The following is a 20,703-nucleotide window of genomic DNA, read 5'->3' on the forward strand; positions in this document are numbered from 1 at the left end:
GGCACATTCCAGTGAACCAAGCCAGCAGAGCAAGGGAACACTGAGGATGGGAAATGAACAGGAGACAGGGAATGGCTGTGCAGACCCCAGAAGGGTAGGGTAAGGAATTTTACACTGCCAAGGAGACATTGGAGGAGGAGGAGGAGGAGGATGTGATGAAAGCAGCAAATGAGGAAAAGGGTTTTAGCAGCAGTAGGCTTGAGTATTTGCTGTGTCTATGAATGGTCTGGACTGAATGACAGCCTAAATGCAAGGAGAGAAGGGGAAGCAGGAGCCAAAAATGACACCAAGACTGTGCACCTGGGTGGATAATGGAAACAGTCAGTTACTGTGGGAGGGGGTTGGGGTAGGGACGGGGGTTGGAGAAGGAATTTCTTTTCGGCCCTGCATGATCTCCCAATGAAATACCAGAAGAGCCCTCTCAATGACAGCTTCCAGAGGCCCCTCTAGTCATATGGAGATGATACTCCTGGCTCCAAGGCCTGATGATACTCCTGGCTCCAAGGCAGTCTGGAAACTCACCAAGGGGCCGTGTCCTGTCAACAGCTTGAATGTCCATCAGGCCGGGCAGGTTTGCCCTCACCAGGATGACGTTGGCGCCGGTATCCTTGTCAGCCCGGTGAATGCTGCGGGTTTGCCAGTCAGTCCAGTAGATGTATGAGTCCAGTAGGGTGAGACCATAGGGATGCTGCACTGGGGACAGCAGGGTGTGGCGGTTTGCACCATTTAGGTCTGCAGCCTCAATGCGCTAGAGAGGGGGCAAGAAGGAACACCCTGCTCAGTCCTTTCCCTTAGATAATGTCCTGAGCAAAGACAAGCATGTGTGAAGCTGGGACTGGAGTCCAAGCAAGCAACATGGCTCTGGTCCACCATCCCCAACAGCCCAGGCCCACACGAAGCCTCAGAGTGCTTCCACACAGTTCCTTTCTCTTCTGACACCTTACCCAGGGACTTCAGAAACGGCCTCTAGGATACCAAGGCTGCAATGTTAATCCCATAGGAATCATTACAGAGAAGACACCAACCTCTGTGTGCGCATCGGCCCAGAGCAGCTGCGATCCAGCCTTATCCACTGCCAGCCCATTGGGCCAGCCCAGGTTGTTGCTGATCAGCACCAGGCGTCCTGAGCCATCCATGCCAGAGCGTTCCAGCTTGGCATTCTCACCCCAGTCCGTCCAGTACATGTATCTAGGGAAAAGGGGAAAGCCAAAAACACATCAGAGAAACAGCAGAGAGGTTAATGCCTCCAGGCCTTCTTCCTCAAGACAGTACCCTGCCAGCACTAACCCCATCTCATGGTACAGTGCAATTGCCCTTGGGCTGTCCAAGTTCTGCCAGACCAAAACCTTCCTCATTGATCCATCCAGGTTGCCCACTTCAATCCGATTGGTTCCCGTGTCTGTCCAATATACCTTGCGGCCAATAGCATCCACTGCCAGCCCATCTGTGGTCAGCAGACCTGAGAAAGCAGAATTGTACCAAGGTAACTTCTCATCCTTCAACACCGATCAGATAACCCTGGGGATTGCCCCTGCTCACCACTCAAGTCTGGGAGTGCTCCCCCTACAGTACCTATAGGACTTCCACCCCTGACTCCCCTAGAGCTGGAAACCCAAGGAATTCCGCTCCAGGCTGCCACATAAAGATATGGTGCACTCTGGCAAAGCATCCCTCACCTGTGGTGATGATGTCTTCATACTGTGAGCCATTCAGGGCAGCCCTGCTGATTTTCCGCAGCGTGCTATCTGACCAGTAAACCTTTCCTGGTAGGGAAATTGGAAAAATCAAAAATCAGCAAACTCCTTTATATAGCCCCAGGCCTCCTTGAGATTATCGGCACCTGGATTACTCTGAAGAGCAGCAGGGTCATGCAGTCCAGTGGTCTGTCAGTGTCCAGCGCCATAGGACACAGAGTCACAGTAATTCAGTTAAAGGGATAGAAAAGCCACAGCTCCTCCAGTTCCAGCCTCTCCCAGAGGGAGGTGCCATAGTGAATGGTGAGGAACACTGCCTCTGGGGAGCTCACGGCTGCTCTTGAAAGGGTCCCTGTACAGAATGATGCAGTTTATTATTTAAGATGTTACTGACCAATAGTGTAATCAGACCCATGTCTGGATTTCAGGATGGTCCCAGAGGACAAGACTCAGACATTCTCACCCACCACACAAAATGGGGTTCAACCCAGACAGATAATGCCAGATACACAGGCCAAGTCAATCCTCAGAATTTAAGTCAAACCAATTACATTGCTCAGGGGTGTGAAAAATCCACAGCCCTGAGCAACATAGACAGAATTCTTCTGTTAATTGAACTACTGCCTCTCAGCGAGGTGGGTTACCTATGCCAATGGGAGAACCCTTCCCAGCACTGTAGTGAGTGTCTATACTTGAAATGTTACAGCAGCGCAGCTGCAGCATTTCAAGTGTACACAAGCCCTCAGTGTAACCAACAGCCACCAGCCCAGCTCTCTTTACATTAAGAAGACTTAGATAGGAGAGCAAATTATTTAAATTCAGACTACGTGAGCCTGTCTCAATGAACAAGGCCGCTTCTTCCAGCTAGTTGGGGTTTTAGCCCTGCATGTCAGCCAACTGGAGCCTGTCTTAGAATCACAACAGTGGCGAAGGAAGGGAATCTATGCAGCATGCATTGGAGAAACAGGAGCCTACATCTGTCCACGTTTATGGACACCGAGTGAACCACTGGCAGTGCCTTCCCGCAGAGAGACACCGTTAATTAAGAGCTGCAGCCCTGAAATAATCAGTTGTGAATGTGGTTAGATATACAAGGCAGTTCAGACCTTCCTGAGGATCCACCCCAATGGCAATGGTGTTTTTCATAGTGACATTGACTGAGACAACGACGTCTGCAAAATACGGGATATCCAAGGACACCATGCGGATGTCCATCCTTCTGGCAAAGATCAGGAAGCTGGTCATCCCTGCAGAAAGTTGAGGATAGACCAACAGTGTCAGTGAAGGGCAGGGAGAAGGTCAAGCCAATTGTCCCTTGGGCACCGTCTGCTGAATCATATCCTTGAGCCACCCAAGAGACAGCTTCAACCTTTAGGGAGAAGGGAAGGTCCTAGATCTGAAATACCATACATGGAAAGACTCTCCCACTCCACTGAGTAACACAGAACAGTTCTCTAGTTACCTGTGGGGTGGGAAGGGGAAAGCCTTCACAGAAGTGTTAATTGTGGGGGAGTGGAAACCAGTTTTCCTACTGAGGTGAACAAGATGGGACCCATGCAGAGTTATTACTTCAAAGGCCTGAAGCCAAGATTCTTCATGGTACTGAAAGGGAAGGTGGCTGTGAGGGGAGGGGTAGGATCTATTCAGCTGTACTGTAGAGTACAACACCTTTCCAGGAAGGGACTGAGCCCACTTCAAACTCAAGACAGATCTACGGGAGAGTCTGACATACAGATGTACCATATGGCATCACGTTGGTGAAGTTTTCCTTTTGGATAATTTAATCTCCCCACATCCCTCCCAGGGCACCCCAAGCCAACCCATCGACTTTTACCACCAGTCCTGAGGGCACAAGCACTACATGGGCTTCTCAAGGGGCCGAGGATGGTGGAGTCACAACCAAGTCCCATGAGGAGTGGGTTCCAGTAACTTGTGCCAAGGGGCCAGGAGTGGAACGTGGGGCCTGAGATCCAACTACAGTGGGAACCCTACAGAGGAAACTTACCAGATGAGCAGGTCTTGCCATCAGGTTGGAGGTTGATACCAGTGGGGCAGGTACAGCTATAACCTTTAGGGAGAGGTGCCAGGAGGCACAGGTGGCTGCAGCCACCATTATTAACTCCACATGCTGTGCGTACTGGAAGGGGGAGAGGAGAAAACCATGAGGCACAGGCACACCCCCGTGAGCTCAGCCTTGGGCTCCTGGAGGGACGGTCACTATCAAAGTGGGCAGCAGCTACAGAGATGCAGGCTGGGGGTATGGGAGCACACTCTCTTTAAGAGGCCAATAGGGATTTATTACACACGCACTCCAGATATTCAGGGCAGCAAGAGCCTGGGTGAGTTCAGAGCTCCCCATGGGGGTGAGGCTGACTCTGTACCTGTAGGTCTGTGCCGGTGGAAAACATGAATGTCCATGAGGTTCTCCAAGTTATCCTGCAGCGTTTCACGAGCCTGCCCCGTCCTTCTGTCTGCACTCTGGATGCTCTTGGCCTGCCAGTCTGTCCAGTAGATCCGCTCACCATAAAGAGTAAGTCCAAATGGATGGGGCAGATTGCTTCCAATCAGCACCTGTCAGCCCCCAAAACAAAAGTCCTCAGGAAATCAGATGGTAGTGCTTCCACCCACACCTCCAGTCATCCCCTAGACTGGATGGGGCTTGGAGAACAACAAAGGTGATATGTAAATAGCCTGGTAGCATCAAGGTGGGGAAAGGTTGGTGTGGGATAGGTGGCTGCCCACATACTTTGCACTCATAAAAGGGGGCTCTTTTCTCTCTGTACAAGTAGCTGACAATGTCTTGATATGGGAACTTTACTTCCATTTGGCCCATGACATTCTTTCCTGCCGGCAGGACAGGCATTCAGTATCCCAGCCTCCCCTTCCCTCTGGCATGGTTCTCTTACCTTTCTCTCACTGCCATCCAGGTTAGCATACTCAATGGTCTTCATGCCAGCATCCGCCCAATACAGGTGCTGAGACTCATAGTCAATGGCCAGCCCATTGGGCCAAGTCAGATTGGAGGAGATGATCACCAAGCGGCTGGAGGCATCCATACCGGCACGCTCAATCTTCGGGCTGACTCCCCAATCAGTCCAATACATGAACCTGAACACAGGGCCCAAAGGGAAGTGAGCACCTGCACTCCTGCTCCTGCTCCCACAGCTGCTCACCATTAGCTAAAGAAGTCAAGTGTCTTGGTGCCTTCAGCAGCCAGTGGGAAACAGTGTCAGGCTAACATGATCTGTGCTTCCATCCTTAGGGCCCTGCCACATTTTTATACACATTGTCCTGGTCCAGAATCCATAGTCCCTCCTCTGCCAAGAACCTGGCAAGAAGGAGGGAGATGGTAAGACTGAAATAGGATGCAGAAGCAAGTTGGCCTATTATTGCCTTAAGAAGATATTTCTTAACGGTTTTCAAATCCCTGCAATCATGAGATGGAAGTAGAGGTGCTCTGCATCAGCCTCCCAGTAAACACAAAAGAAGAGAACAGTGCAGATTTATTCCAGCCTTCCAGCACTTGGGAAGCAAGAGCTGCTGGGTTTGAGCCCAGCCACCCAACCTAGTCTGATGCTTGGCTCTGCAAGGTCCTGTGGCTCAAAGGCAGAAGCTTTTATTACAACAATTCATTTCCTACAAACCTGCTATTTTGAGATTTTCTTTCTGTGGGAAATGTTGGAGACTCTCACTGGATTTAATATTCCTGGGCCCACTGATTCTGCAGCTCACTTGGGACCTATAATGTTTGCACTAATTTAGCTGGTGATATGCCAGTGTAATTCACTTCTCTGTCTTCAGATTAACCTAATGGCCAAGCGGATAGCAGGGCCCTCACAAGAGCTCAGCATCAATGTGGAATGAAGAACACCCTAAATAAATAAATAAAACCCCTCATTCTCTTCTCAAACTTATTTTACCCTAGTGTAACTATATGGACTCTAGTGGGTTACTCCTGATTTACACTGTGTGAGCGGGAGGAGGCCCAAAATAAGAGCTATCACTCTGAGCTGACTGTTCTAGAAGTGCCTGCTGGTTGTCTTGTCGATGCCATCAGCATCCACAAGTCAGGCCCTTCTTTTCAGTCCTTGGTAGACCTGTTATGGAGGCCTTTCTAGGCGTGGGTCTCTCTTAAGCTCCAAAAAGTGTCCGATATAAGGGCAATGGCACAATGAATCAAATCCAAACAGTTCAGAGACACAGAAGTTATTGCCATGTAATCCTCAGAGGAAAGAAGTTCTCACCCTCCAACAGGATCCACCACAATATCTCGTGGTCTGTCTAGGTTCTCCCAGATCAGTACAGTCCTCATGGTCCCATCTGTGTTGGAGACCTCTATCCGGTCTGTTCCTACAGAGATCAGGAGAGAAAGATCAAAGACCTCTAGAACCACAGGAGACAGAAGAAACGAACATTGATACAGTGATTCCGTTTCCCTGCCTGCCATCCCCTCACCTGACCTGGGAGGACTAGAGTGAGTGTGGAACAGACTTACTCAGCAGAGAACTCTCACGTTCAACTTCCCAACCCCAGCAACTGCTGAAACCTTGTGCAGATGGGAGGCAGTGCTCTGCCAGACCATCACAGGCATCTGGCAAGGCCCCAGAGGATGTCTAGGGAGATACCTTCCTGACATACCTCAGAACTCTAATTCTCTGGCAGAAATATCCTCCAGATTCTAACCATTCTGTCCTGAGGTACGTGGCTGGAAAACATAAGTGAAAGCCTTCTGCAGCGAGCAGCTGTTGTCCTCAGACATACACATTCCTGCAGACATCAGCAATGGGGTTGTAGCCCCACTAGAAGTAACACAGGAAGCCAAGTTGGTTCCTGCTTCATTAGAAAGATGGGAAAGGAGAATCCATGTTTGCCAAATGGAGAAAGACAAAACTGAAACAGATCGGGCTGCCAAGCTAATACTGAGTTTTTATGAACAGGGAAGAAGGTTACAGCCTGTAGAGAGCAGAAGACCCCAGTACCTGCGTCAGTCCAATACAGCTTGTTGGTGACCCAATCGATAGCCAGTCCAGCTGGGCTTTCCAAGCTGGTATCCACCACAACCTGAGCAAGAACCAAAACAAAGGTCACCAAACAAGAAACTCCAGTGAGAAAAGTCCTTGAGCCTGGCTCTCCTCCTGTCCACTGCCAGCAATACAAACAACTCAGGCTAGCAAAATCCATGCAGCAAAAATCCACATGAGAAAAAGTGTTGAGGAGTTTAGAATTCAAAAATGACTTTTAAAGAATGGTTGTTGGACATCCCCATTTTCTACCTTTATTTCATTCCCCAACCGCCAAACTCTTGAGCTCTGTCAATGGCAGCCTGAGCATGAGTCAAAGGGGATGCCGAGAAAGTAACTCAAGGGAAAGCACAGTCCCTGCCATACTCTCAGTTCCTGCTGAGCCAGGGAAAAGGGGATTTAGAACCTTGTTCATTTGCGTTTTATTGAAACTCGGCCTGTGAAAAATCAAAGCCGGAGCTCGGTATTTACAAATCAATGTTTTCTCTTGCCCTAACTGCAGGGAGTCCCAGACAAGGAGGTGCAAACACAGCACACACGAAGGTTTAAGAGCTCACCTCGGATCACCAGCGATTAACAGGAGCCAAAACTAATGTGGGCATGGACAGGACCAGGGTAGCAGACCCGCAGAAGGCTGATACAGCCCCAATGGTTCATACAGAAACCTCGAGCCAGATTCACAACACAGAAGGCTGAGATCCCCAGAAGCTGCTTGGCCTAGTAACCCCACATCTACAGAATACTGTACCTCCTGGCCTGAGCCATCCCATTTTGCTCTGCTAATGGAGTCAGTGCTGACATCTGTCCAGTAGACATAGTCATCCTTTGAGTCCCAGTCCAGAGCCACAGCACTGCGCACATCAGCCAGGGGGATGACATCATCTGACAGGTCTTCTGTGTCAAAGCTGATCCGACGGATGTCCATCCTTCGGGCAAAAAGCAGGAACTTGTCAAGACCTGATCAAAGGTCGAAAGGTCTTCTTTTAATTTCTCTAAGTTCAACAACATAGTGACAGACACAGACAATTCTCCTGTTACATCGGAGCTCCACTGCATACACACCACTCAATGCTGATTCACACACCAGGCCCTCACTGCTGGGAATAGTGTGGGGGGAGGAAGGAGAACATAGTATGGGCAGCTGTTTCCTGGGGGTGGGAGAGATCACACTGCAAAGAACAAGCCCACTATGGCCCTCAGAGGATGGCACAGATCTGACCTACAGCAGGTAGCTTTGCCATCTTCTCTGATTCCAGGAGACAAGGGGGCTAATTCTCCTGTAATTGAGCGCACTGTAAATCAGGAGTAACTCCCTTGCAGTCCTTGGAATTAAGCTGTTCATTCCTCACAAAGGCCAAAGGGGGTAGTTTATGTGGGAGTTTCCAGGTGACACACCCATTCAACTGTGGCATTAGCACTACCTCAACTGTAAGTAGGCTGGAGTGGACATGCAAAGCAAGCACACATCTTGTGCCAAGCTGGTGCTCAGTAGGTGGGGCTGGAGTGGGGGTGCAAAAGGAGGACGTGAGCTTACAGCAGGCCTTTTATGTTACCCTACTCTCTTCTAAAGGCTTTTCCTGCTGCACCCCTCTCACCCTGTGTCTGGAAGTGACACAGCTGCTGCTTACTCAGATTTCTGACCCACTTCTACACACGGGACATGGGGCTGTGTGAGCACATCCGAGACTGGGAGCATTTGGGACTGTGGCATGCAGGCTCCGATCCCACCCCACTTACTCTGAGCACAGGTGTGGCTGCTGGTCTTGCGGAAGCCTGTGGGGCAGGCACAGGTGTAATCCTTGCTGTTTGGCAAGCACAGGTGAGTGCAGCCCCCATTGTTGGCCCCACAGCGGTTTTTCCCTGCTCAAATAGCCAAAAACAAAAACAACCACGCATAAGGCAACCAGTAAAGAGAGCAAGAGATGTAGCAGGGGTGAGGGCAGAGAGAGAACACGCAGGCACACACACAAGAGCTGGGAAATGTTCTACTGTGGGGTAGCTATTTGAACCTCCTGCCCATTCACAAAGACCAGCCCCACAGGGACATGGGCACAAAGGGCTTGTCTACATAGGGAAATTATTCTGGAATAGGATAGGGAGTGAACCTAAAGTGGTGTAACTATTTCAGAATAACTTGTGTTTAGACAAGCCTTAAACTAGTGGTCCCCAAACTTTTTTGGTTGCGTTCCCCCCTTACCTGGTCCACATCCCCCTACCAGGAACTGCAGTTGGGGCTGGGAGCCATGCTTGAGAGCAGCGCCAGTGCTGCAGCTGAGGTTGCGGCCAGGAACAGGGCTATATTCGGGGCTGGGAGCCAGAGGCCACGGCTGGGAGCAGAGCTGTGGCCGGGAGCGGGGCCACGGTCGGGGCCGCCATCAGGCTGCAGCTGGCACCATGGCCAGGAGTGGAACTGCAGTCAGGAGCCGGTGGCTGGGGGAGGCGTGTCCAGAGTGGAGCTGGGAGGCACTCCCTCCTTGCCCCCTATGGGGGCTGACCCAGGCCCCACTGCAGCCCCCCAAACCTTCCACCACACCCCCCTAGGGGGGCACGCCCCACAGTTTGGGGATCACTCCCCTAAACATTCATTATCAGAAAGCAACTGTCCCCCTGTGCCAGCAAGGGGGCGGGGGCAGGCTGTGGTACACCCATCCAATAACTGGAGATGAGAGCCTTGAAATAACATCAAGCCAAAAGTTGCTGGATGGAGAAATTAGTGCTGGACTCTGGTAGCAGAGGTAAACTTGGGGTCATGCGTGGGTCTCACAAGGGAGACAGTGAGTAGTGGATAGAACAGTATCCCTGAGGCCCCTAGGCCTGGACGCTCCTTGCCATAGACGCTGGGCAGTGACAGGTCCCCAGCTGGTTGGCTTTCCCCCTGCAGATGTGTCTCCCTGCCCCCTTTGCAGTTACCTGCTGGCTGGCGCTGAGGGTGCAGTGTGTGAATGTCCATGGGGAAGTGGAGCTTGTTGCGGATGATCTCCTGGTTCTTGCCGGTGAATTTGTTGGCACTATTGATGCTCTTGGTGTGCCAGTCCGTCCAGTACAGGCTATCCTCAAACACTGTGATAGCAAAGGGGTGTGGGAGGCCTGCAGCAAGAGTCCAGCACAGACATACAGGTTAATCCGGACCCCAGGAAAACCAGACTAGCAGAAAACCAGAGGAAAGCCCCTGAGCCTGTCCCTCTGGGGCGCTTCTGCACACCCAGGGGTCTCTAACCCTAACAGACTCAGCAGAGCCAAATCCAGCATTCACCAAAATAACTGTGCTTCTCTTCAAGGGCTGGGATGAGAGGGGCAGAGCCTGTCCCCAAGGGATGGGAGAAGTATGGCAGACTCACCCCATGGTGGTGTTCAGGGATTTGAGGGAATGGAAAGTAAATGTAGTAGCCCTCATACAGGTTGCTCCAAAGCTCACTCTGTGCTGCTATATCTTTCCTGGTGCAGCATAGCTCTCCCCACAGCTGAAGCCTCGGTCTCACCTTGGCTGATAACAGCCTTCCTGTTCCGCCCATCCAAGTCAGCCCTCTCAATGACATGGTGCTTGGCGTCCACCCAGTACATCCTGTGCCCAGCATAGTCGATGGTCAGCCCATTGGGCCAGAAGAGGTGCGTATCAGCAATGATACGTCGATTGGAGCCATCCATGCTGGAGTATTCTATGCGAGGTGTGTTGCCCCAATCTGTCCAGTAGATGGTGCTAGAGGAGAGAAGGAGAGGCCTGAAGGCTAGGAAATTGAGGCCCTAAGTATGGCACCAGGCATCACTTCACAACAAGGGAGAGAATAAGCTGGCTCTGTAACCTCAAGCCATGGGATACTTGATCTCGATCACAGGGAAGCCAAGAGCAGCCCTAGCCTGCCATGCACCACTCTTTGGATTCAATTTGCAGTCACCCAAGGGAAGGGCAAACACTCCATGGATGCATCCTGGCCTGGAGCCTCCTGCTTCGTAAGGCTCCCTAACACTGTGATCAAAGGCAATACTGTGCGCACACAGAGGCAGCCCTGGGCCACGAAACAAGGAGAAGTCTAGATCAAGGATAGGGCCCTCACTGCTGAGTCCCATGTATTTGGAACAGTACTTAATTTGTAACGAAAGAGGTGCCGGGGCTCAACCAATTAGGTGCTAGGGATCAAGCAATTTTTTTACTCTCATAACTGACATGGCAAGCCCAGAGATGCCGGGGCTATGAACTTCCAAGCCTAGAGGTGTCGGAGTCAGCCCTGGCAAGCCCTGGCACAAGTTAAGCACTGATTTAGAGGGTTCCCGCAATAGAGTCCAACAGAGGAGTTAGTGGAGCCCCATGCCCCTACTCACCCCTCCATGGGGTGAAGTGCGATTGCTCGTGGTTTCTCCAGGTTCTCCCACAGAAGCACCTTTCTGTGCGTGCCATCCAGATTTGCCACTTCAATCCGAGATGTACCAGAGTCTGTCCAATACAGCTTGTCATGGATCCAGTCAATGGCAAGTCCACCTAGCCAAGGGGGAGAATTAATCACAGACCAAAACCAAGGAGGGCAGATTATGCTGCTAGGAACAATTCCTCTTCTCCCTCAATCCCGCTAGAGACCCAGCCTCTAGATAAACTCCAGGAGGAGAGTACCCTCCACCATCCCCATCTAACAAGAGCCATACACAGGGGATACATCCCAGCTGTCTCTCTCTTCCTCCACTCCCACATTGTGTGGTCTGGTCAGCTTCCCATGCCTTTGCCCTGATTCCTGGCCACACACCTGGGCTCTCCAGCCCTGTGGACACCACCTCTTCTACGTTGCTGCCATTAAGGTTGGCCCTCATGATGCGGTCCAGTGTGACATCAGACCAGAACACCAGCTCCTTGCTGTGGTGGAAATCAAGGGCAATGGCATTCTCCAGGTTGTTCAGGAGCAAGGTGTACTCCGAGCGGTGAGGCAGCACCTGCCGGATGTCAATCCGATTGGCAAAGAGCAGAACTGGCTCTGGCCCTGAGGGACATACAGAAGAGAGCATGAGGGGAACCTGGCATGGTCAGCCTCTGAGCCCAGTGTTATCACTTCGTTACGTTGGTACCAGAGAGCCAACTGGTGGGTGTAAAGCACTGGGAAGAGGAGACAAGGTGAGCGTTCACACTAATGACACTGGGTTGGGCAGCTTTGAAGCACTTTGCACCAAGAGTTGATCAACCCCATCCCCTGCCTGAGCTTCTCACATCAGCCCCAGCAGCCATTCCACCAGACACAAGCACCTGCCCACAGTATGCTGACATCACAAGCATATGGTGTACTCCGCCCTCCCTCTCTGCAACACAGCGTACAGTCTGAAAGGTCAGGTGAGACAACAGTTAGTCAGTCAGTCCTAGACAGTCAGAGCAAGCTTAGCAGAGGGGGCTGCCTTTTTTCTTTCTTTCTTTTTTTGGTTTTGTCTTGTAAGTAGGTATACAACAGCACTTGCTGAGCTATGCTACATTAGGGGAGCTAAGTAACCAAGCTAAGGTGAAAACAATGTGTGTCTTTAAAAGCACATCGTGTCCACACTCAGAGAATGAAATATGCAAAACATAAAGCAGAGCCTTGCCAATACAGAATCGGTGATCATGAGTCTGTTTCCATTTCTGGTTACAAAGCACAGTCCAAACCCACAGAGGCACGACTGTGCAACCAGCATGACAGGGAAATTCTTTCTGCTGCAGGGTCCGGGACACAAGGGAGCCAGAAGGAGAGGAGCTGGGCTTGACCCTAGCGCAGGGAGAGTTGTGGCACTACACAGCTACCAACCATTGGACAGTAAACCTGGAGGGTGAATCTCTGACACAGACTTGAGAGCCCCACCTCTCTTACATATTAGTAGGACTTATCCACCTAGCCAGGTTAACCAAGTATTACTGAACTGAATTACCAGCATGTGCACACGCACACGTGTGCATGCCAGAGCTGATAGTTCCTTCTTACCCAGGGCTTTACAGCTGCGCTTGTCCGGGCGAAGCTCATAGCCTTGCTCACACCAGCACTGGAAGCCACCCTCACTGTTGGTGCAGCCCTGGCTGCAGTAACCCTCCTCAGCACATTCATTCACATCTACAAAAGGTCAAGGGAACAAAGTTACAATTAGGTCACAAAGCTCCCACCCCTACCAGGAGCTGTCCACATCTCCCTGCTGCTCTATCTCTATGTCCGTGTTCCAACTTCCACCCCTGTCATGGACCTCCAGCTGCAAGTACCTTATTGCCGCAGTGAGGAGAATAGAATGACTGTGACCCTGCCGGCTCACCTTGACACAATCGGGCATCCTCCAGCAGCCTGTAACCTGTGTGGCAGGTGCACTGTACCGTCCCTCGCACCATCTGGCACTTCTGGGCACAGCCCCCATTGCTGAGATTGCAGTGCTCCTCACCTGTCCGTGGACCTGTAGGGGCAGTAACATGTAAAGAGGATAGAGACGAGACAAGGCAGCTGCTATTATGCTCAGCTGTTAGACAGCAGCAGCCTTGTGGAGGAGGCTGACCCAGAAGGGAGGAGACACGTCCTGAAGAAGGATGCATCTCCTCAGGTGGCAGCAACACTCCGCTCAGACAGAGGGTAACAACTCCTCCCAAGATCTGTGCATTTGCGATTAGAACAGGAACCTTTGGAATTCGCTCTCTGAAAAAACATTCAGGTGTTTGACAGCACTAGGATTGATCTTCCTATTGCTCCTGCCCAAGCTTGCACATCAATCAGCCCAGAGACTATGGATGGGGTCTCTTCCTCATAACTCCTATTAAGATCACTAGGGTCGCTTTCCCTAGGCACATGGCTCTCAATAACATCACGGGCAGTGACCCCCACCGTCCCCAGCTCAACCATGAGGCACTGGGAATGGGGAGACTTACGGCAGTTTTGGTGGGGACTCTCATCGCTGCCATCTCCACAGTCGTTCACACTGTTGCACAGCTTCCTCTGGCCAATACAGCGCCCATTCCCACAAAGGAACTGGTCAGGGGCACACTGGGGACTCCCTGTGGGGGCAGAAGGGAAGTCACACACCCAGAACTAGGATTCAAACAAGAACAGCTCAGCAGAGGTTTTGCTGCACAGAATGGCAAGTCCCAGGGCAGAGAGAAGAGAAGAGAAGAGCACCCTTACCCCTTGGCTGTGCTAGGTTACTGCATCTCCATCACATTCATTACAGTCTTCTCTTTTGGGATTAGATTGAACCTATTGTTTTGTGTTTCTGTGGATCCTGGGAAAGCAGCTTCAATTCACTTTACACTCCCCACTACTGCCTCCTCCCTTGTGTTGCTTCAGAGGACCTCAGATTCCCCTCCAGACTGTACCAAGTGTTGTTACTCTACGAAGAAGTCCAGATATTTTATTTCTCTCAGATTGAGTGCAAGATCATGGTTTAATTCCTGTTGATACCAGATTCCACAAGCGTCCTGGGCCCCTTCTCAACATGCGTCTGAGGAGCTAGCCTGTACGCTTCCTCCTCCTTTCATCATCTGAGATGTCACCCCAATGCAATCTTACATTTGTCGAAAACAGAGTTTTACCCTGTTCTAGATGGAAAGCTCTTTGATGGATTTGGACTAGGATTTATACAAAGCCTTGAAAAATCAGCTGTGGAAAGAGGATTCCACAAGTGAGCCACACTCTTCAGTTTCTGCTGATGACAGAGACACGCTGTGCAGTTTTATCCAGGACCTTCCTTTCTCCTTTTATTTGTTTTTGAAATTAATTTTGTACTGTAAAAGGTCACTATATAAAATGGGATCATCTTTATCATCAGAGTCAGATCTGATGATCCGAATTACTAAAATACGTTGTAACTGCTGTTTACTCCTATTAGTCTTGCAGAACCAACCTAGCTCAGAGGGAGGGAGCTGGAACCGATTCCTTCTTGTAAATCGTCAGTGGAATTGGTTATGGTAACACCTGGGCAAACCCACAAAAGGCAATGGGGCTCTACAGATGTACAAATGAAATAATTTGACCTCCAGAACCTTTATTACAAGTGATGTGTGAGAAGAAAAATCAAAAGACTATGGTGATGGACACCAATAAAAGATCCAGATAGAGACACAAACCTGGAATCCAACAATATATTTACAGAGTCACTTTTCAGAGCAGAGCCACAGTTTAAATGAGCCATTTTGACATCTGAAACTTGTTCATTATAACTGACAGAAAGATACCATATTATTTCTGGATTTGTGATTTCAAATAGCTGATTAGACAGACTAAAGCAACACCAACTGATCAGCTTTGTCTCACTGGAAATTACGTGTCTGGAAGGTGCTTGTGTCCTATGTTTTTTTTCATAGCTGGTAAGACTAATTCTCCACTAAGCCAAATTTCAGCACCAGCTTTGGACTCTTAAAGGTCAACTTTACTATAAGTCACTGAACATTAGGTAACATTCCTGGACAGACAAATCCTTAGACATTTTACAGAGTGTGCGCATTGGATCCCATCAGTTAACTGTTACCAGCTGACCTTCACCATATTTATGGTAGGTCTTGGCTGTTCAGTGAAGACTCTCCAGAGAGCTGGCTTTATTATAGTGTTGGATGTATCCATTCATCCTGACCCTGATATTTTATTTCAGGGGTATTGCAGGTTTGGTTTGGTTTCTTGGCTGTCATCATTCCTTTGACTTTTTGTTTAGATACCTTTCATTACTGGGGTGAGGACTAGTGGTGTTATCACACTCCTTGTAGTTGTGGTTACATGTGTAATTGCATTTTCAGGATTAGCGTCTCCCGCACAAAGGTACCTACAACAGCTGATAGCTCTAAAACGATCAGCATGGACACTTGAACTTCAGTCAATATCTACAGAGATGTTATTGACTAATGCAGTAAGTGCAGTCTCCATACCAGAAGTTGTTGCTGAAGGGTGGGGAAAGGGGGGAGGTGGAAGAATCAGTGCTTAACCACCTATGATGTCTAATTCAGAGCCATTAGCTGTAACAAAACAGTGCGGCTGCCCCCTGCCAAGACCTACCTGTGTTCTCACAGCTCTCCTCATCACTGTTGTCAGAACAGTCGTCCTCTCCATCGCAACGCCATGACAGACGGACACAGCGCCCAGATTTACAGCGGAACTGGTCAGCTGTGCACATGGATGTGGCTGGGGAGACAGAGGAAAAACTACTATACAGAGCAATTATAATCTAGCCCACCAGCCCCATATCCAAATTCCCTTTCACTCCATATCATCACCACAGATCAAGCCTCTGCCTGGCATCCCAGACACTTACTGCAGTTCTTCTCATCTGACTGGTCATCACAATCGAAGTCGCCATCACACCGCCAGCCTGCATTGATACACAAGCCACTGTTGCACATGAATTCCCCGGAGCGGCATGGCTGGTGAGATGCTGCAGAGAGGGCACAGCACATTAGTACCAAGGCATTCCAATTCCCCCCAGGCCATCCTCACATCGAACTGGCATGAACTTGAACCCCATGCTGAGTGCAACCCTAAATCTCTGACTGCCAGAAGCAAAGAAGGGAACTTGGGTGGATCACTCCAGCTGCTCTGTTCTGTACACTCCCCATGAAGCTCTGGTACTGGCATCTGTTGAAGACAGGATACCTAGCTAGATGGACCATTGGTCTGACCCACTATGGTCGTTCTTATGTAATTGACCCATTCTTGAATGCTTCAGCCCCTGTATCTAGAGCTCCTAGCTAGACAATGACCCTGCCACCCAAGCCAACAAAAGCAGTTTGGGCTCCACCAATAGGAACTTTCCCTCTAGGCAGTGTCCCTCCCCAACCAATTCCAGCCAGGGCACTGGGGAGGGACACCTTCCCCAGCTCCAGCCAAATCCTCCCATTTGGATCAATGTGCCAGCTGCCAGGGGGACCCAGGGGATTACTCTCCCTTGCTGCTGACTCACAGCAGTCGGACTCATCAGACCAGTCCCCGCAGTCATCGTCCCCATCACAGTGGTAGATATCCAGGATGCAGCGCCCGTAGGCACACTGGAACTCCTCTAGGCTACAGGCTGTGGCTGGAACATCTGATGCTAACAAGGAAACCAAGGGGAAAGAAAGGCTAAGGGCAGGGACCAAGCCAGTTTATGCTTATATTTGTGGGAACAAGAGGGGTCTGGCAGACACGCAATGCAGCAGGTGCAGTGCATATACACAAGTGGCTCGCTCCCTCCCTCCAGCCCTCAGCGTGTCCACAGCACTGACAGGGACACAGACACTTCACTGGAAAGCTGTTGACAGCTGCATGCAATGGAACCAACCCACTCAGCACAACACGGGGATCCATCCTGCGGAAATTAACCCTCACAAGAACCATAACCTTATCTCTGAGTTACAGATGGGGAACTGAGGCATGGAGAGGTGAAGCAACAGAGGGAACGCCAGGGACAGAACCCAGGAGCGCTAACTCCCTCATTCTGTGGTCAGAGCACTAGATCATACTGCCCTATAATAAAGGCTTATATAATACCTCAAGGGGTGGGAGTGGCGTAAGGGGTAGACTCAAAGCAACAAGCCTCTCCCAACCCTATACCTCTTAGAATAAAGTCAGCCTTTGGGGTGCGATGAACCTCACCGCATTGAGGTTTGAGATAGGTCAGACTGCAGGTCTGAAGTATGGGACTGTTCCTTTAAGGACTCAGAAATGTGATGGGAAGGTAAGCAGTGGAGCAGCAAGGTGCCCGAGTTTACACCAGGCCTTTGAAGTGTTGCTTCCCCTGACATGCTGCCAAAAAAACTGCTCCAAATCACTGAAATCCTTCCCAGCAGACTCTGACCCTGTGCAGGATCTGGCACATTCAGAGTCAAGAGTTTGCCCGCTGCCCTGCTCTGGGACAGCTGGGTGCTGCACAGGAACGTGCCCTCACCAAGGAATTCTTGGAGAGTTCAGTGCAATGGAGACTGAATTCCTCCCTCACCTTGGGCAGGGAGCCGTGGGACATTGTCCAGAGAAGGAAATGCAACATTTAAGCACATGGAGGCTAAAGAACCCAACTAATAACTTGGTGATCTCTGGAGTCATGGAGAGGCTTTGGGATGGGGACTGGACCAAAAGCTGCCACTGCTGGGAATTCACACAGAACTGCCTCTCCAGCTGAGAGCATGGGGCAAAGACAACAGATATCCAGTAAGAGCTTTATTTCATGCCAGTGTCTGATATCCAGATGCTGAAGAGGAGCCCAGCTGACTGGCTCCAGGTGCTCTTCCAGAGAGCTGAACCGGCAGGCAGTGGGGTTCAGGGGAAAGAGGGCAGCTGGCAGCCCAGGAGAGGGGGATAAAAGGAGAGAGGGTAGGAGACCAACCCTGCTATCCAAATATAATGCTTATCTGCAAAACAGTTAGAGAATAGAAAAAGGGACTAGGCAAGCTTTGGGAAACACAAACCAAGCCTGAGAGGAGGGGACACGATTTCTACCCCATCCTGCCATGCAGCGGGAAGTTGGAGTGTCTCCTTCTCCCTTCCCCAGGGCCTGTCCATGGCCAGCAGGGAAGGGACAGGCAGGGGGAGCTGGAAGGAAGGAGGGAGGCTGGATTCTTCCCAGAGTCCTTTCCCAGCTCAGAAATCTTTGCAGCCCTGGCTCCCTGCCAGCTCTCATTATCTGGAGAGATAAAAGACAATTCCCCCTCCCCCCCCCACCCTGCATACCCCTCCCACCCTTCAGGAGCTGGCGGCCCTGATCCCCCTCCCAGAGCCTTTTGAAGTTTCCTCCTATCTAGAACAAATTCTGCAAAATGCCCTTGAGAGCAGAGTGGGGGAGGGGAGCTCTGCAACTTCCACAGACACTAACTGCTGCTCAGAGACTCAAGAGCAAGGGGGTGGAGGGAGTAACAGGATCCTGCCCCTGTTGCTACAGGCCTGTAGAATGGGGACAGCTGCTGCTGGCTCCCCCACACTCCAGAGATCTGCTTCCAGCTCTTTTATCCGCTTAGCTAATATTGGACAAAATTTTCAACAAACTATCCCAGTAAAGAGATGTGGGTCAGAGGGACTCCAAAGGGTGTGCAGGCACGAGGGGCTCCTTTAGAATTCTCTGCAGGAATCAAAGGGGGAGGGGCGGGGAGACGAATCCTTCCTCTCCTTCCCCACTTCATGATATGGCCCATCTGATATGCACAGGATCCCTGGCTCTGGCTCAAGGTCACACCAGCCTGGGAGCGGAAGGGAGAAGCAGCCAGCCCAGGTTACCACTCAGACAGACAGACAGTACTCGTCTACACCATGGGGCTGATGATGGCCCCCACCGCCAGGGATGGATCACAGCAAAACTGCTAGCACAACCAGGGCCAGTTCATTTCCAACATCAATTACAGAAGGCACATTAGGCCCCAGGTTGGTAGCAGGCACAAGCAGCTAGCTCCCAAGGCTACGAGGGAAGGAGGATACTCACGGCAGCTCTCCTCATCCGAGCCATCCTTGCAGTCTGTATCGCCATCACAGAACCAGTGCTCGGCTATGCAGCTGCCATCGCTGCAGCGGAATTCCTTCTCCGAACATTTCCTCATGTCTGCAAGCCAGAGACAACAATGCAATCAGAGCACATGTCCCCCAGGGGTACCCAAACGTATCCATGCCACCCACTGTACCCAGGTCTCCCAGAGCACCCACATATGCCTGTGCCACCCACTGAATCCCCCAGGGCACCCAAACACACCCATGCCCTTTGGTGCCTGGGCACACCAGCAGTGCTCATTCTGTTTAGCATTGGGTGTTGGATTAGAAAGGAATCCTCAAGAATTCAGAGCTCTGTGTCAAGAAACAACAGGTCCCAGCATGGACAAATGAGACTAGGCTGGGCTGCTGGTTGGAAGAGAAGCCCCACAGACAGATCCCAAGCAGTAATCCTGGTAAGCATGTCCCCAGCTGCTCATCTCAGGCCATCCAACTATGTGGCCTTACCATGCTTTAGGAGATTAGCACCCAGTGGATGGGACTGTACGCAAGCCCTTTTGTAAGCAACTGTCCTAGGCCGACCGCGCAGGCACCCCATTCATGGCATTCGCATGGTCATGCCACTCACCACACTGCTCATCGCTGTTGTCACCACAGTCGTTGTCACCATCACAGTGCCACAGGCTGCGGATGCAATATCCATTCTGGCACGAGAACTCGTCCTCCTCGCATTCCCGGGGCGCTACAAGGACACAGCCGAGAGGGAGCTGAAGACAAGCTGATTTACCTTACAGAGCCAAGTCTTCACCCCAGCACAAAGGGGACCTTTGGAACAATGTCCTCCAAGAGGGTGCCACCATGAAGGGAAAACTCGTCCCCCATCACCACAGCAAAACATGGGGTGGAGGTTAGAGGGAGCCAAAGCCAGCCCAGGATTCCAAGTCATCTCTTCAGATCCCTTCCCAGAGATTTCCTTGCAGGACAATGAGAAAGGGCTGCAGTATCAGCATCTTTTCAGGGGGACCCTTCCTTCATTGAGAGGAACTGGATCCAACAGAAAGTTTCAACTGGGACAAGAATCTCCTGCACTGCAGACTGGGCAGCTCACCTCACAGACCCAGCCCACACTTCCTGGGAGCTCACGCATGTAGTCAACTTTGTCCTCCTCCTTCCCACAGTTCCAAATCTCTCTCCTTCCCCTTCCCTACCCCCTGGAAAGGGCCTATCCACAGCCCATACTCCTCCAACACCCAACTCAGCATTTCAGCAGAGGGTAAAAGGTCAGCACAGATCAGACCTAAACAAGTTAGCAACAGTACGCGCCAAAGCCCACAGCAGACAATCTCAAGCAAGCTCTTGGCTTCAGGTCCACAGAAGTCTGCCCTATTCCACAGCACTGCGCTCTGCAGGGGATAAAGATGCTTCTCACCAACATGTCCCTCTTGTGGGTTAGCCCCATACAGGAGCAGGAGCTTGCCATTGGGTCCCACACATAATATTGGTTTGCCAGGTCTCCTGTTTCCCCTAGATTTGCTGCCATGTAACAGTTATGAGGAAGGGTCTCTCTCAGTGACACCAGATTTGGTCTCAGAGTTCCCATTAAAATCACCACCCCATGCCTTGCTGCACTGATCTCTCAAG

General features: G+C 50.9%; 1 protein-coding gene across 5 annotated transcripts in view; it reads right to left on the bottom strand.

The window, feature by feature from the left end:
* LRP4 (LDL receptor related protein 4) overlaps positions 1-20,703 on the bottom strand; it is a 104,168-nt gene that overhangs the window by 16,629 nt on the left and 66,836 nt on the right. For 2 of the 5 annotated variants that reach the window (XM_048854168.2, XM_048854172.2), the window contains exons 4-27: positions 19,691-19,804; positions 19,061-19,177; positions 16,577-16,705; positions 15,932-16,051; positions 15,676-15,801; positions 13,563-13,688; positions 12,962-13,096; positions 12,643-12,768; positions 11,449-11,679; positions 11,033-11,189; positions 10,195-10,412; positions 9,626-9,802; positions 8,453-8,578; positions 7,464-7,672; positions 6,674-6,755; positions 5,939-6,044; positions 4,601-4,802; positions 4,076-4,265; positions 3,700-3,831; positions 2,801-2,941; positions 1,677-1,763; positions 1,288-1,459; positions 1,026-1,188; positions 523-748 (exon numbers count right to left, since the gene is read on the bottom strand). In XM_048854168.2, the coding sequence (XP_048710125.1) occupies positions 523-748; positions 1,026-1,188; positions 1,288-1,459; positions 1,677-1,763; positions 2,801-2,941; positions 3,700-3,831; positions 4,076-4,265; positions 4,601-4,802; positions 5,939-6,044; positions 6,674-6,755; positions 7,464-7,672; positions 8,453-8,578; positions 9,626-9,802; positions 10,195-10,412; positions 11,033-11,189; positions 11,449-11,679; positions 12,643-12,768; positions 12,962-13,096; positions 13,563-13,688; positions 15,676-15,801; positions 15,932-16,051; positions 16,577-16,705; positions 19,061-19,177; positions 19,691-19,804 (3,612 nt within the window). The remainder of the gene's footprint in view (positions 1-522; positions 749-1,025; positions 1,189-1,287; positions 1,460-1,676; positions 1,764-2,800; positions 2,942-3,699; positions 3,832-4,075; positions 4,266-4,600; positions 4,803-5,938; positions 6,045-6,673; positions 6,756-7,463; positions 7,673-8,452; positions 8,579-9,625; positions 9,803-10,194; positions 10,413-11,032; positions 11,190-11,448; positions 11,680-12,642; positions 12,769-12,961; positions 13,097-13,562; positions 13,689-15,675; positions 15,802-15,931; positions 16,052-16,576; positions 16,706-19,060; positions 19,178-19,690; positions 19,805-20,703) is intronic. The other 3 variants (XM_048854170.2, XM_048854169.2, XM_048854171.2) reach the window with 3 other exon arrangements.

This window comes from Caretta caretta, chromosome 6 (genome assembly GCF_965140235.1).
Source record: "Caretta caretta isolate rCarCar2 chromosome 6, rCarCar1.hap1, whole genome shotgun sequence".
NCBI lineage: Eukaryota > Metazoa > Chordata > Testudines > Cheloniidae > Caretta > Caretta caretta.